We start from the raw sequence: 13,864 nt of genomic DNA on the forward strand, positions 1-13,864 counted from the left end.
AAGATTCCCAAAACTCCTGAAACTGATTGTTTACCAGTGACTATCCCTGTTGCAAAACCCAGTCCTAATTGCTGTATCACTAGATCAGGTCAAATTTCCAGACCATGTTCCAGATACACGGCAGCTTGGACATAAACACTGTGTTTTTTTTCTCAGTGTCTGTATAACTGAATGTCTTTTTCAGATGTCATTTTATTTTGGGCAATTCACTAAAGAGGGAGGATGTAGCTCAGTATGTGTGTATATCTTTAAGAAGCTTTCTATGGTCTTTCACATGTGTATAAATATTGAGCACGTGCAAGCCAGACTGCCATTTTATAAAGAGCTGTTGCATGCATTTATGCAATGGTCTGTCAGAGATAATAGGTTTGTTTATATTTTATGTTGCTGCTATTCATCCTGTTGTGTTTCTGTATAACGAAGCATATAAACAAACTACCCCACCTGTTTATCTTAAATCATAACATAGGATGAGCGACACTGTTCATCTGTGTTGTTTTTAATATTTCCTGTGATGAAACTCTGGTGTTTATTGTAAATAGATATTTATTATTTGGTTTACTATCATTATTTCGACTCACACTCGGTCGACCACACTATGTTCGACAACGGAAAGTTGAACACAGCAATGTCGAACTTTAAAAGCAAGCCTAGGAACAGGTTTTAACATGGGTTGAGATAGGGGCGAGGTTTGTAGTTCGGCAATAGCAGTGAACCCCTATCTTGACCCATATTAAAACCGTTCCTAGGCTTGCTTTTAAAGTTTGATATTGCTGTGTTCGACTTTCCGTTGTCAAACATAGTGCGATCGACTGAATGTGAGTCGAAATAATGATAGTAAACCTATTATTTTCATGTTCTTTCATTATTTATTATTAAATATATTTAAACTTTTCACTGTGGCTGGTCTTTTAGAGAATATTTTAACCTTTGAGACTACTTATATTTATTGGATGACACTGTGGCTGCTCCTGAAAGCCTTGCTGTTTGGTCATCATTACCATTTGTATTAGTTTTAGTATTAGTATTAGACTAGCTGCCTTTGGAGTGTCTGGTGGCAGTAACTACCTTATAGTCTGGGCAAAGGGTAGCAGTGTGAGTAAATATGTGCCAGCCTTTCCAAAGGTATGTGTGTGTGTGTGTGTGTGTGTGTGTGTGTGTGTGTGTGTGTGTGTGTGTGTGTGTGTGTGTGTGTGTGTGTGTGTGTGTGCGTGCGTGTGTGTGTGTGTGTGTGTGTGTGTGTGCGTGCGTGCATCGGCTACTTGGAGCAGGGACACAAAGCACTGGTTTTACAGAGAGTGGTGGAAGACTTGGCTTGGACACTCTGCTGAGGATTCAACTCTACAACTGTGCCAGTGGGAGTCTTACTGTGTCCTGGAGAGAGACAGATGGAAACCCAGTCCCTGGACTGTATGTGTGTTCCCTGTGAGCTCTTAATGGAAATTGTGCTTGAAGTAGAGACCTGCATCTGAAAATACTGTGTGTATCTGTTGTTCTAAGTTAATGTCCCTCACTGGTGTCAGTGTTGAGGATTCAGGTTTCTTGATTACTGGCCCAGAGGAGGGGATGTCACAATGACCAATAAAGACTAAGAAGAAAACAATATGGCTCCTGAGGTTTGTCTTCTACCTTTTACTAGCTTTTTACTTCCATTAGGATCATAAGGAGTACCAGCAGGAAAAAAAGCTGTCTTCAACAACACAGCTAGCTGAAACCTCATTTTATTATTCACCTAATGGAGCAAGTTATAGAATACCAGGAATTTTCACCAGCTCATCATATGTGGATCCTGATTTAGCAAGTGTCGGTTAGCAACTCCTTTGGAGTTTTGTATTATGAGTTTATTCTGTTTTTAATTGGTTTTGCTTGCCACTTGCTCCCTTCCAGGTGGTGACAATTCCCACAGTGCTCCTAACACACTTTTTCAAATCAGTATCTCTGAAATTGGCAAGTCTCTCAAACTTACCATTAGGAGATCTAAGGCCAACTGTGAAATTAGGATTGCAGCTAATTCCAAAGATAGCCATAAGGCCTTCATAAGCTCTATTAGGAAGATTAGAGATAATGTACAATTCTGCACTGAATTTTCCGCAAATGGTATCTCTTCTCTGGCCCCAAGGACATTGCTAATATTCTTGTTTACTCCATCCACCCTCCCCCAAGTCCACCTCACACTTCCCTTTCTTTTTTTCTGAGATCAGTATGAGCCAAGTCCTTTTGGCACTTTATAAAACTAAAAATGGTACTTCACTGGGTTCTGACAGAATCTCTGGATGATTGCTGAGAAGTTCTGCTTAGGTCGAAGACTTAATGGAGGGGTTTTGCTAAGTCTCTTAATTGGTCATTGGTTCCCAAAAAATGGAGAATTGTAGTTGTGGTACTGTTACATAAAGGTGGTCCCTCTATTAATCTTGGGAATTAGAAGCCTATTAGTCTTATTAGTATTATTTGCAAGGCTGTGGAACATGTTATAATTGAACAAATTAGTGATTATATACTTGATTATATCCCTGAATACATGTCATTTTGGTTTGTATAAGGCAGATCATGCCTGCTCAGCCTGGCTGAGTTCTTTGAAAGGGTTATTGAGGCCATGGATAAGGGGCATACAGTCCATGTTAGCTCAATATTAAACCAGTAGTTTGTTGGATTCATAACTGGCTGTCTGGCAGAAGCCATACTGTTAAGGTTGGGGGTATTTACTCTAGACAAAAAATAATTCAATATTGGTGTACCACAAGTCTCTATCCTGGGGCCCCCACCTCTTTGGTATCGATTTCTGAGACATAAAAGTTGATATTAAGGGAAGTTGATCAACCAGCTTTGCTAATGGTTGCAAACTAGGAGCATTTATAAAATCCCATTATGATACTCAAATTCACCAGCAAGAGCTGGTACAAACAATTATTCATGGGCTTACTTTTAGCAACAGGAAACATAGCATAGTTTCCTTGGTAAGTCTATAATCACTTCTGCTTACCATATAGGTAATATTCCACTTTGTTTGACACAGACATCAGGGACTTGTGTACACATGTTGATAACACACTCTACTTTGACCACCATGTCTCTGTGGTGGCTAGAAAATCCTAATATCTAGCACAGGTTTTCCTTTGTGGCATCTCCTCAAGGACAAAAGAAGTTATAATCCCTCATTATTCACAGGTTTCAGTACCTTTAGTTCCTCAGACAGTCTAAAGGTCTTTCGCTTTACTCAATGTCATATAGACTGTGTGGGGGCGATTTTTGCTTAGCTTTCTATGCTAAGAGTGACCCAGAACTTTTTGAACTCCTTCCCCTAAGTAGAACAAGTGGTAAAGCAAACACATGTTCACATCAGCAAGACCAAGATGGCATGACAGATACCCAACCCAATGTATAACTTGTTTGTGGAATAGGCTGCCCTTTCTATCAAGCAGATTACTTCCTTAGCAACCTTTAAAACCAACCTGGATGACAGAATGAGTGATCTCAATTTTTTTCTGGGGATATGTGGAGAAAGTCTACTTAAGGGAGGAGGTTAATGTTAATTTCCCACCAGTACTGGGTGATGAGCCTAAACTTCTTGTTGATCTCTTATAAGCATAGTAAGAACCTATAAATCAATTAAATGCTGCACAGAAATGCATCACCTTAACTCACTGCTGTCAGAATACAGTGCAATCTGCAGCCGACCCCACCATCTGCACATGCCCCCACAACCTCTTAGGAGAAGAATGAAACAGAAAGCTAAAAAATAATGAGTGACAAAAGACAAAAATCAGGGACATATATTGCCCTTGTATACTAAGAAAGTTCTGGAATGAACATGCTTTGCATTAGTATACTTTTTTCCTAATGGCTATTAAGTCTGAATCTCAAAAAACTGTAATTAGCTAACAACAATCATCTCACATTTGCCAGAAAATCACAAACTTTGAAATAAACATACCAAAACAGGCAAAATCAGAAACGTTCTGTGAAAACTGGGACTGTTCAGCATATTTTTGCCCCCACACACACACACACAAAATACTTACCTTCTAACATAGTAAGAGAAATCCAATTTCTTTCTGTTTTCTTTTAAGGACATCTCATAAGGTCTTGGAGCTCTTTGCATGCCCTGAGTCCTGAAAATGGTAATATTATTATTATCTTTTTTTAAAAAAGAAATCAAGTAAATAAAAATGTAATTTCTTTGTTTATTTTATTATTGGGGGCTGCACCCTATGGGCTAGTACCACAAGACACCCCTGACTGCCTCCCTCCATTAATTGGGCCTTTCTGTATATGTTACCAGACTAGATTAAAGTGTGCAGATTCTGCCTCTGGTATGCATCCATTAACTGCTGATTGGCTGTGTTTCATATGTAGGACTCGTTAGTCAGTGTCAGACACCTTAGTGATGTTCTTATATGTTGTCTCCCCAATTTTGTTGCCAGTTAAAGATTACAGTTGTGTCTTGTTTCCCAGTTTTTTAAGTACATATTAAGTCAGTTTTTTTAACTTCATTGCTCTCAGTCTATTAGCTGATGTTCATCGTGTTACCCAGCTGCAGTCATTACACTTGGGTTATCCTGTCGTCAGGCGGTCCCGCAGTCGGCCGGATTTCCAAAGTCTTGGTCCGACGTCGGTTGCAGTCGCCTCATCCCTGACGTCAGTGCGCCAGGGGTACATATATTGCAACCGACGCCATTTTCTTCAGTCTTTCTTGCTGCGCGGTGCCCGAAGCAGAAGCAGTTCACAAGTGCCGGTCGGCCGACTCCTGAGATTTTCGAATTTCAGACCGAAGTCTTCTATAAAGATAAGTACCCCGTTGGGGAAACTTTTCTTGCCTCAGACCGATGTCAGAAATAGTTAACAATTGAATTTCTTGTGGGAAGCAAATACCTCATAAGGATTTTCATTCTTATTGCATACCTTGCCTAGGCCCTGATCACGACGTCATTTCTTGTCATTTTTGTGCTAGATTTAATAAACGTACTATTAAAAGACGATTTGATTTCGCACTACACTTTTTTGGCAGAAAATTTAATTATAACATGCCGTCGGAGCTTCTGACTACCGGCGTGCACAAAAAGCGCAGGGATAAGGATCGACAGCCCAGGCCTAAGCCCGATTCCGAGGCCTCGGTTGATCCTGTCTCAGGTTCTCCAGTTATCAGTGAGGCTCAGACACAGCCTCTGACTACCGCAGTTCAAGAAACCAAGACCGCTACAGATATTTTGACGGAATGTACTAGGCCGACGCAGCCTTTTACTTCAGGCCCTACCGACGATTTACCTTCCAAGGACGTCGGTACTTCTGAAACGCCATCGGTTTCAGAAAGCGTTTTCAGACCGACGACTCTTTCAGTCAAAACGTTTTCCAAGTCGAAGACTCCTTACAAACTGAAAAAGGCTTCACTTCAGTCTCCTGTTCAAGGCCCTATGCCTAAGAAACAGATGCTCAAGATGGCTGAAGATTTGATTTCTCTTATCAGGAGCTCTCAACCTCCTCCTGACAAAAGGCCTAGACTAGAGGAAGAATCTGCTTCCTCTGAACAACTGTCTATTTCTTCGGATTCCTCTGAGGACCAAGACTATTCCTTCTCTCCTTATGAAGATTCTGATGCTGAGGACTCTATTCCCTCAGCTTCCCCTCCAGAAGATTACTCTTTTGGGGAAACTTTACACACTATGAGGGAACATTTTCACTGGGAAGGTCAGGATTACTCTGATTCCAAGAAAAGGCTCAGAGAGTTTCTTTTACTCCCCCAACACAGACCTCTAGCCATCCCTCCTGTTTTGGACATTGTGGATGATGTCTATTTAGAATTCAGTTTCAACCCTGACTCTCTGCCTCCGGCTCCGGCCAAGTCTGACAGATACTACAGAGTACCTGATTCCCACAAATTTCTTTACAAAAGCCCAGTAGCTGACCCAGAGACTATCTCCCAGGGTCCCAAGGGGGCTAAGGCTTCCATGGCTAAAAATCCAGTACCTTCTGAAAGGGATTCAAGTGCACTAGACAGATGGGGGGGGGAAAGGTTTATACCTCAGCCACTTTAGCTATATGAGCTCTAAACTGTCAATTTCATATGCTTAAGTATCAGCAATTTCTGATCTCTCAGTTAAAACAAAAGATAACCACCCTCCCTCAACAATCTGAATTGAAAGAAGTACAGGATTTGTTGCATGCCACCGAGCAGGTAGGCAAACATACCTTGCAATGTGGGTTTGATTCTTTAGAGGCCTCCTGCAGGGCAGCTGTCACTGGATCAGTTATACGTAGGCATGCCTGGTTAAAGGAACAAAGTCTGCCTGATCATGTTAAAGCAAAACTATTAGATGCTCCCTTACAGCAGGATGTTCTTTTTAGTGTTAAAGCAGAAGAAGTTTTAAAGAAAATGGAAGATAAGGCAAAATCAATGCAGACAGTCAAAGATTTCCTACAAGTACAACCCCCTCACTTCAGCAGAAACTGGCCAACAAAAAATTGGTCCTTTCCAGCCACTGACAGGCCTCAGAGGGGTAAATACAGGCGCCCAAGGGGCAGAGGACAACCACAAGCTCTGTATAAACCTCGCCAATGGGGCACTACAACACAGAAGGGAGGAGAAGACAGGTCTCAATCCACCAGAAGGCAAACTCAATGACTTGCACTTGAACTGGCCAAACAAAGCTCTTTTGTCAGCCCCCCTGGGGGGAAAGCTAGCACTATTTGCAGACAACTGGCACATGGTCACAAAGGACAAATGGGTACTAGACATAATTTTATGAGGATACAGATTCCACTTTCAAACCTTGCCAATAAAAAGAGGAATGCCAAACCTGCCACAAAATCAAAGGGCAGAGGCTCAAAAACAAATTACAGCTCTCATGGCCATGAGAGCTATTCAAAGGGTACCAACTCAAGTGCAAGGCCAAGGATTTTACTCAAGACTCTTCCTAGTACCCAGAAAAGAAAATGCTTGGAGACCAATTCTGGACCTTTCAATTCTAAACACTTACTTACAAGTTCCCAAATTCAAGATGCTAACACTACAGCAGCTACTTCCCATGTTGGGCAAGGAAGCATGGCTGGTAACGTTGGACCTCAAGGAGGCATACCTGCATGTCCCTATCAGACAAAGTTGCAGAAGATACCTCCGTTTCATTGCAGGTTCAACCCATTATCAATTCTCTGCACTGCCCTTTGGCTTATCTACTGCGCCCAGAGTATTCACAAAATGCCTGGCACCAGTAATTGCATACTGCAGACAAAGAGGAATTCAAATATATCCATACCTGGACAACTGCCTCATTCAAGCAGAAAGAAAAGACATTCTCTTACAACATCTGGCTTTTGTGAAGCATCTACTGAATTGTCTGGGGTACACAGTAAACAAAAAGAAGTCAAAACTAGTACCCTCGCAAAAAATGACATTCATGTGTGCCAGCTTGGACACAGCGGCCCAGAAGGCTTATCTTACACCAAACAAGCAATTACAACTGACTCAATATTTCAAAACAATGGCAACAAAGACCCAATCAACTGCAAGAAAAATTCTGCAGGCTTTGGGCTTCATGGCATCTTGCATTTTGATAATACCATTTGCAAAACTGCATATGAGGAAATTACAGTGGTACCTAAAAAGCGTATGGTCTCAACACAGCCACAACTTGGACACAGTGATATCTCTTATTCCCTGCCTTCAACAGGAATTTCTATGGTGGGCACTGGCATGTCACCTCAACAAGGGTCAGCCTTTCACCTTGCCCCCACCCAGGCAAATAATCACAACAGGTGCTTCAGACTATGCCTGGGGGGCACACATGGCAGGGCAATGCATTCAAGGCCTATGGACTGCAGAACAAAGAAAACTGCACATAAACCAAAAGGAAATGCTAGCTGTACAGAAAGCTCTGACAGCCTTCAAGGATCTACTACAGCCTGGACAACTTGCAATAAAGACGGACAACACCACAGTAATGTGGTACATAAACAAACAAGGGGGCACACATTCCTACCCTCTTTGCAGGCAAGCAATAATCTTATGGAACACAGCTCTGGCCTACCAAGTCGAGTTACAAGCTCAATTCTTGCCAGGACAGAAAAACACATTGGCAGACAACCTAAGCAGAAACATCAAAGATCCCCATGAGTGGTAGCTAGACCCACAAATATTTACAATGATAACTCAAAGATGGGGCCTACCAGATATAGACCTGTTTGCCAGTCCTCAAAACTACCAGCTGACAAAATTTTGTACAAGGACATTCCACCATCAAGCTTGGAAAGTGGACGCTCTCTCCTTCAGTTGGAAAAACCTGACAGTATATGCCTTTCCTCCATTACCTCTTCTCACAAAGGTTCTTTTGAAGGTCAAAAAGGAGAAACCTCGAATGATTCTCATAGCCCAAGACTGGCCATGCCAGCACTGGTACCCGCTATTGAAGAATATGACTCACAGCCCACCATGGATATTGCCTCAAATACCTCATTTGCTCACGCAGCAAGACAAGCAGATTCTACACAGCCAGATAAAAACCTTAAACCTGGCTGCATGGCAAATCAATTAAGCATCCAACCAGCCCCTCTTTCACAAGCAGTGCTGGATGTTATTCTAGAAGCCAGGAGGCCAAGCACCAGGAAGGCTTACTCGGACAAATGGAAAAGGTTTTCTGCTTGGAACCAAGCTAAAGGCCAAGACAGAACTCAGCCTCATATGCCTCACATTCTGCAGTATTTAGCTGAGATGTTGCATAAAGGACTTTCCTTCTCCTCAATTAAAATCCATGCTTCAGCTATTTCAGCTCACTATGACACGAATCCACCTTTATTTTCAAATCCTCTCCTAAGGCAGTTCCTCAGATGGGCGAAAAACATTAGACCACCTAGAAGAGCTCCTACACCAACATGGGACCTCAACTTTGTTCTGGAAAAACTAACGCTACCTCCCTTTGAACCAGCTTTTTCCACAGACCTTCAGTTCCTATCTTGGAAGACTGCCCTGCTCCTGGCAATAACTTCTGCTAGGAGAGTTTCAGAATTGCAGGCACTTATGGTAGTGGAACCTTTCCTCATTTTTCATCAAGACAGAGTTTCTCTATGAACTAATCCTTCCTTCATGCCTAAGGTGATTTCCAGTGTAGCTCTAAATCAAACCATCCACCTACCCACTTTCTACCCCAATCCCCAGAACAAAGGTGAGAGACTCCTGCATTCCTTGGACATTCACAGGCAGCTTCGTTTCTACTTGGATAAAACTAAGGCTTTCAGAAAAACTGACCAGCTCTTTGTTTCCTATGCTACAGCCTCTCAAGGGAAGGCCATATCCAAGCAAACCATTTCTAAATGGATAGGCCATTGCATCCGATTCTGCTATACCCATGATGGGAAACCAGTTCCTCCTACCATTAGATCCCACTCTACCAGGGCAACAGCTACTTCTACAGCCTTTCTCAGGGGGGGTTCCTACCAAGGAAATCTTAGAAGCTGCAACTTGGAGTTCAGTGCACACCTTCACCAAACACTATCATTTACCTCTTTATTCTAAGTCCAGGGCAGGCTTCGCCACTGCAGTTCTGCAGGGCCTCATTGCGTCCACTAACCCTCTATGATGCCTCCACCCTACCTTAGCTTTGGGACTCAACCCAAGTGTAATGACTGCAGCAGGGTAACACGATGAACATAGTACAGTTTTGTACCTACCATAAATGTAGATGTTCGAGTGTTCACCCTGCTGCAGTCCAGGTTACCCTCCCTCCAACCCCTCTGATCTACTGGCTAAACCTCTGCTATGCCTTACTGATGTATTTGCTTATAGCTGAAGGGATTTTGTGTTTGCACAGTGTTCACACCATTTGGTACTGATTTGGTCACCTTTTTGGGGGCACCTGACATCTGGGGTAAGAAAAACTGAAGAAAATGGCGTCGGTTGCAATATATGTACCCCTGGCGCACTGACGTCAGGGATGAGGCGACTGCAACCGATGTCAGACCAAAACTTTGGAAATCCGGCCGACTGCGGGACCGCCTGATGGCAGGATAACCCAAGTGTGATGACTGCAGCAGGGTGAACACTCAAACATCTACATTTATGGTAGGTACAAAACTGTACTTTTCGTTTGCTGTCATCTGGAATGAATCTAACATGCACAGTTCACTTAAAGCAATGTCTGGCAGCATTGTTTGCATTGTGCACTTTGAGTGAAACATGTATATTTATGATTGTGAAACTAATTTACACATCTGGGTCAGTACTCTGTGAAGAATAGTGCTTTAAAATGCTGTGAATTTTACAGGAATAAAAGTGCGTTGCTTTCAGTATGTATAATATAAAATATTTTTCAATTTCACAAGTAAAGATCAGTATATTGTATCACTTGCTTACTAACTTTCTTTCAGCATGCATGTATAATATACTAGATATTGTTTGAACTGGTTTTAGTTTTATCTGTTGAAAAGGTATATTGAATGTGAATTCTAAGTGTGATGCAAATTTAGTATAACATCAATTCTTGCATTGCTTATGACTATTCTTTTGATATGTTTACAGTTACACAACTCTCAGTATTCCGAAGTGAATTAGAAGTTTGGAAGGCCAAAACCCAAGTGTAAGAAATGTTTTAAAGACGCTAGACATTCATCACAATGGAAGAACCAGTTAAAGCTAAGCTGTTAACGAAGTACCCAGGTGCAGTTATAATGGAAAAAAGTAATAACAACGAGTGCATAGTGACTGCGGTTCCCCTTGTTAATGAAAGCCAACTGACAGCAGCCACTGGTGGTGCAGAGCATTCCTGTTATCGCTGCACTGTTCCCTTTGGGGTTGTCATTCTTATAGCTGGCATTGTGGTCACTGCTGTTGCATACAGCTTCAATACGCATGGGTCTATCATTTCAGTATTGGGACTGATCCTGTTATCAACAGGAATTCTTCTGGTGGCTTTAAGTGTCATGTGCTGGAAAATTAGGCAAAGAAAAAAAAGGACAAAAAGGAGAGAGAGTCAGACTGCCTTAATGGTAAATCAGAGGAGCATATTCGCTTAGAAGCTTTTCCCGAGAATGTTGGGAAGGAATGAGAACACATTACACTCTGTGACAAAGCTTTTCAGCAGATTCGGTGCATTTTTTTTGCCACCAGTTAATATGAAAGGAGAACTGCTGGGTATTTCTGGGTTGTGGTGGTATTGCTTGAGGTGTGATAGAAAACAACATATGCACATCCATTTTTAAAATGCAAAGATAATTCCACTCTTTCATCATAGAATGTGTATAAAAATAATGGTAGTATGCTGAAGTTTGTTTTACTTGGCGAGTTTGCACATGACAGGGGCAGAGGGCTGGCCAGTACCTGGGAACTTCTGGCTAGAAGCCAAAATAAATCAAGAAGCATTATTGAAACAGACGACATGTCATAAATCAAATCAGTGAACAAGTCTAAGATCACTTAATCCACTCTCTTTGAGAATCATTAAGATTTCAGTTGTTTAACATTCAGATAATGGAATATGGAAAAATGTTTACTTACAGCTGACATCATTTTGTAACATATGTTGAAGAATTTCAGTGCATACACCTTTATTTAAGAGTCAGATGTGTTTGAATAAGGCTGACTTTTTTGTGGTACTTTGTAAAATAAGTTTTACGAGCAGTTAACTTTTATGTAGATTTAGCTGACAGTAGCTGTATTGTATTTGTTATAAATGTCTTCAGTATTAAAAAGTTAAAGTATGTATTAAACACTACATATTTGTAAATTATCATTTAGTTATATGATCAGACTTAGCACTTTCTATCTTTTTATACATGGACAAAATGTTGCAGTTTAACATTTCATCAAAAATAATAAAAATCCAGTGCTGCTAAAAGTTTGTTGAAGCCGTATTTTATTATGCCATAAAGCACGTTAAAATTCATATGCAACTTGGTTACCTTTATAGGTCAGAAACGCAGTCTAATAAGAGAAAAACAAATTTATATCGATTATTGCTAGTACTGAGGTATTGAAGAGTTTTAAAAACAGAAAAAAAGTAAAAAGCAGATCAAATTGTAAAACAGTCACTTAATGCATTTATAAATGAAATGATTATCACAGCTCTTTACAAGAAGAATTGATTTTATGTTGCCTTCTTCAGTATGCAATGCTTATATAGAAGAAAGGGTGACTGAGTATATACTGATACAGTTGAAAGTGATTTTTATTCATGGCTTAATTTCTAAAACTATTCTACTATTTACTGGTTACACTACTGTTGGCCAAGATGCATTTTAAAGTAAGTACAGGGATTTCACTGAATGCTTTTGATATTACAAACACCATCTGCAAAAAAGATGAACTTTACTGCAGGGCTAGTTCTGGCATCTGCGATTAGAAAGGAGTGGTGCTAGAGGGCTAAATGTGTTACTACTTTTATATCTGGATATCAAATTTTGTTCTGCTTAAAGGCCCGCTGCATAAGTTCAGTTGGTTAAAACAAGTCTGCCTATATATCATAAAAAAGGCCAGCAGAAAGATGCAGTGAGATCTAGTTTGTTGCAGCTATTTTTTATTTGGCAACCAGATAAGTGGAATAATCAACTGACCCTTTATAGCCATGACCTACAAAGAACATGATGCAAACATGTACTATCCGTATACAAAGAGCAAAAGGGAATACAATATAGTCCAGAATTGGCAAAGCAATTATTGTAATATAGCATATGTAGCACAGAATTGAAAAAGCACGTATTATAACACATAGTTTGTTGTCTGTGATATGTCTTGTAATTAATTCCATATTTACAGATTGCAAGGTGTTTACATATTTACAGAATTTAGACAGTAGAAGGTTATGGCACTGCCTCTGTCCTTCCCTCTCACTGTTTTATATTCTGTAGAGGTTTTAAATGGCATGTCTAAAACTATAACAGCCTGTAGCTACCCATTCTGTCAACGTATTCCTTCTGTCTATCACCTTTCCATGAGAGAGTGCTTCTAATGATTAGTCTCAACTAGGTTTTCTTAATCTGGTAGTTCCAACTCCTTCTACCTACCCACCTCTTTCTGTCTACCTTAATCTCATCGCATATTTTTATTACATTATATATTACAGATCATGCCACTCATTTCTCTTGTATTCTAGCAATGTGAGGACAGATTCCCTAATATTCTATTCCTGTGCCTTTGTTTACATTCCTGTACTATCCTAGTTGCCTTTCTGTGTACCCTGTCCAACAGTATTACCTATCATTACCACAAAGCTCCAGAACTGCAGGCAATATTACAGTTCTGATGTCACAGTTACCTATTTGAGCAATATCACCACTCTCCCACCCTCTGGGTGTGATACTTATAGATTATTCACTCACACTTGGTACAACATTGCTACTGCCCTCTCACATGGAGTCTGATGTTTTGTGCTTTCTGTTATAATAATCCTCAAATTCTTATGCTGTTCTGTGAAGACTGACCCTCCTAGATGCACGATGCACATCTTTGTCATCACCTGACCATTAGCTGAAGTAGAGATGTCCTCTTAGACTGTCTTCTTTATATTCTTTGTTAGACTTGTTCTCTGCGTTAATCTGCCCTGCTGTACTCATTGTCATCTGCAAAGAGATTAACCTCACACAGAGCAGAGAAATCTGAATCAGAGATGAATGCATTGAATATGGGCCATTTGTCATGTTGTCCTCCTTAGAGGTCTACCTTCAGTACATGTCTGTATTTCTTGTAGTCTGAGCTTTTTTTTCACCCAGCTGTACAGTTTACTAAACATTTCTGCCTCAGTCGTTTTTTGTCCAAATCCTGCAGTGTAAGACTAAAGAGATAACCTTCTCAGGGTTGTTTCTGTCTGCTTCCCTTGTAATCAAGGAATAAAACTCTGTCATATTATTCTAACAGGAACTTGGGAAACCATGTTGGAATTCATTTAAT

At 40.7% G+C, this 13,864-nt stretch overlaps 1 protein-coding gene across 1 annotated transcript in view; it reads left to right on the plus strand.

The window, feature by feature from the left end:
- The window catches only part of TMEM100 (transmembrane protein 100), a 210,188-nt gene extending 198,372 nt beyond the window's left edge, over positions 1-11,816 (plus strand). The window contains exon 2 of the mRNA XM_044090478.1: positions 10,502-11,816. Coding sequence (XP_043946413.1) covers positions 10,597-10,995 — 399 coding nt within the window. The 5' untranslated portion in view covers positions 10,502-10,596 and the 3' untranslated portion in view covers positions 10,996-11,816. The remainder of the gene's footprint in view (positions 1-10,501) is intronic.
- Positions 11,817-13,864: the final 2,048 nt, after the last annotated feature.

The sequence above is a fragment of the Protopterus annectens genome, chromosome 12.part0 (assembly GCF_019279795.1).
Source record: "Protopterus annectens isolate FY-2018-M chromosome 12.part0, PAN1.0, whole genome shotgun sequence".
In the NCBI taxonomy this organism is placed as follows: Eukaryota; Metazoa; Chordata; order Ceratodontiformes; family Protopteridae; genus Protopterus; species Protopterus annectens.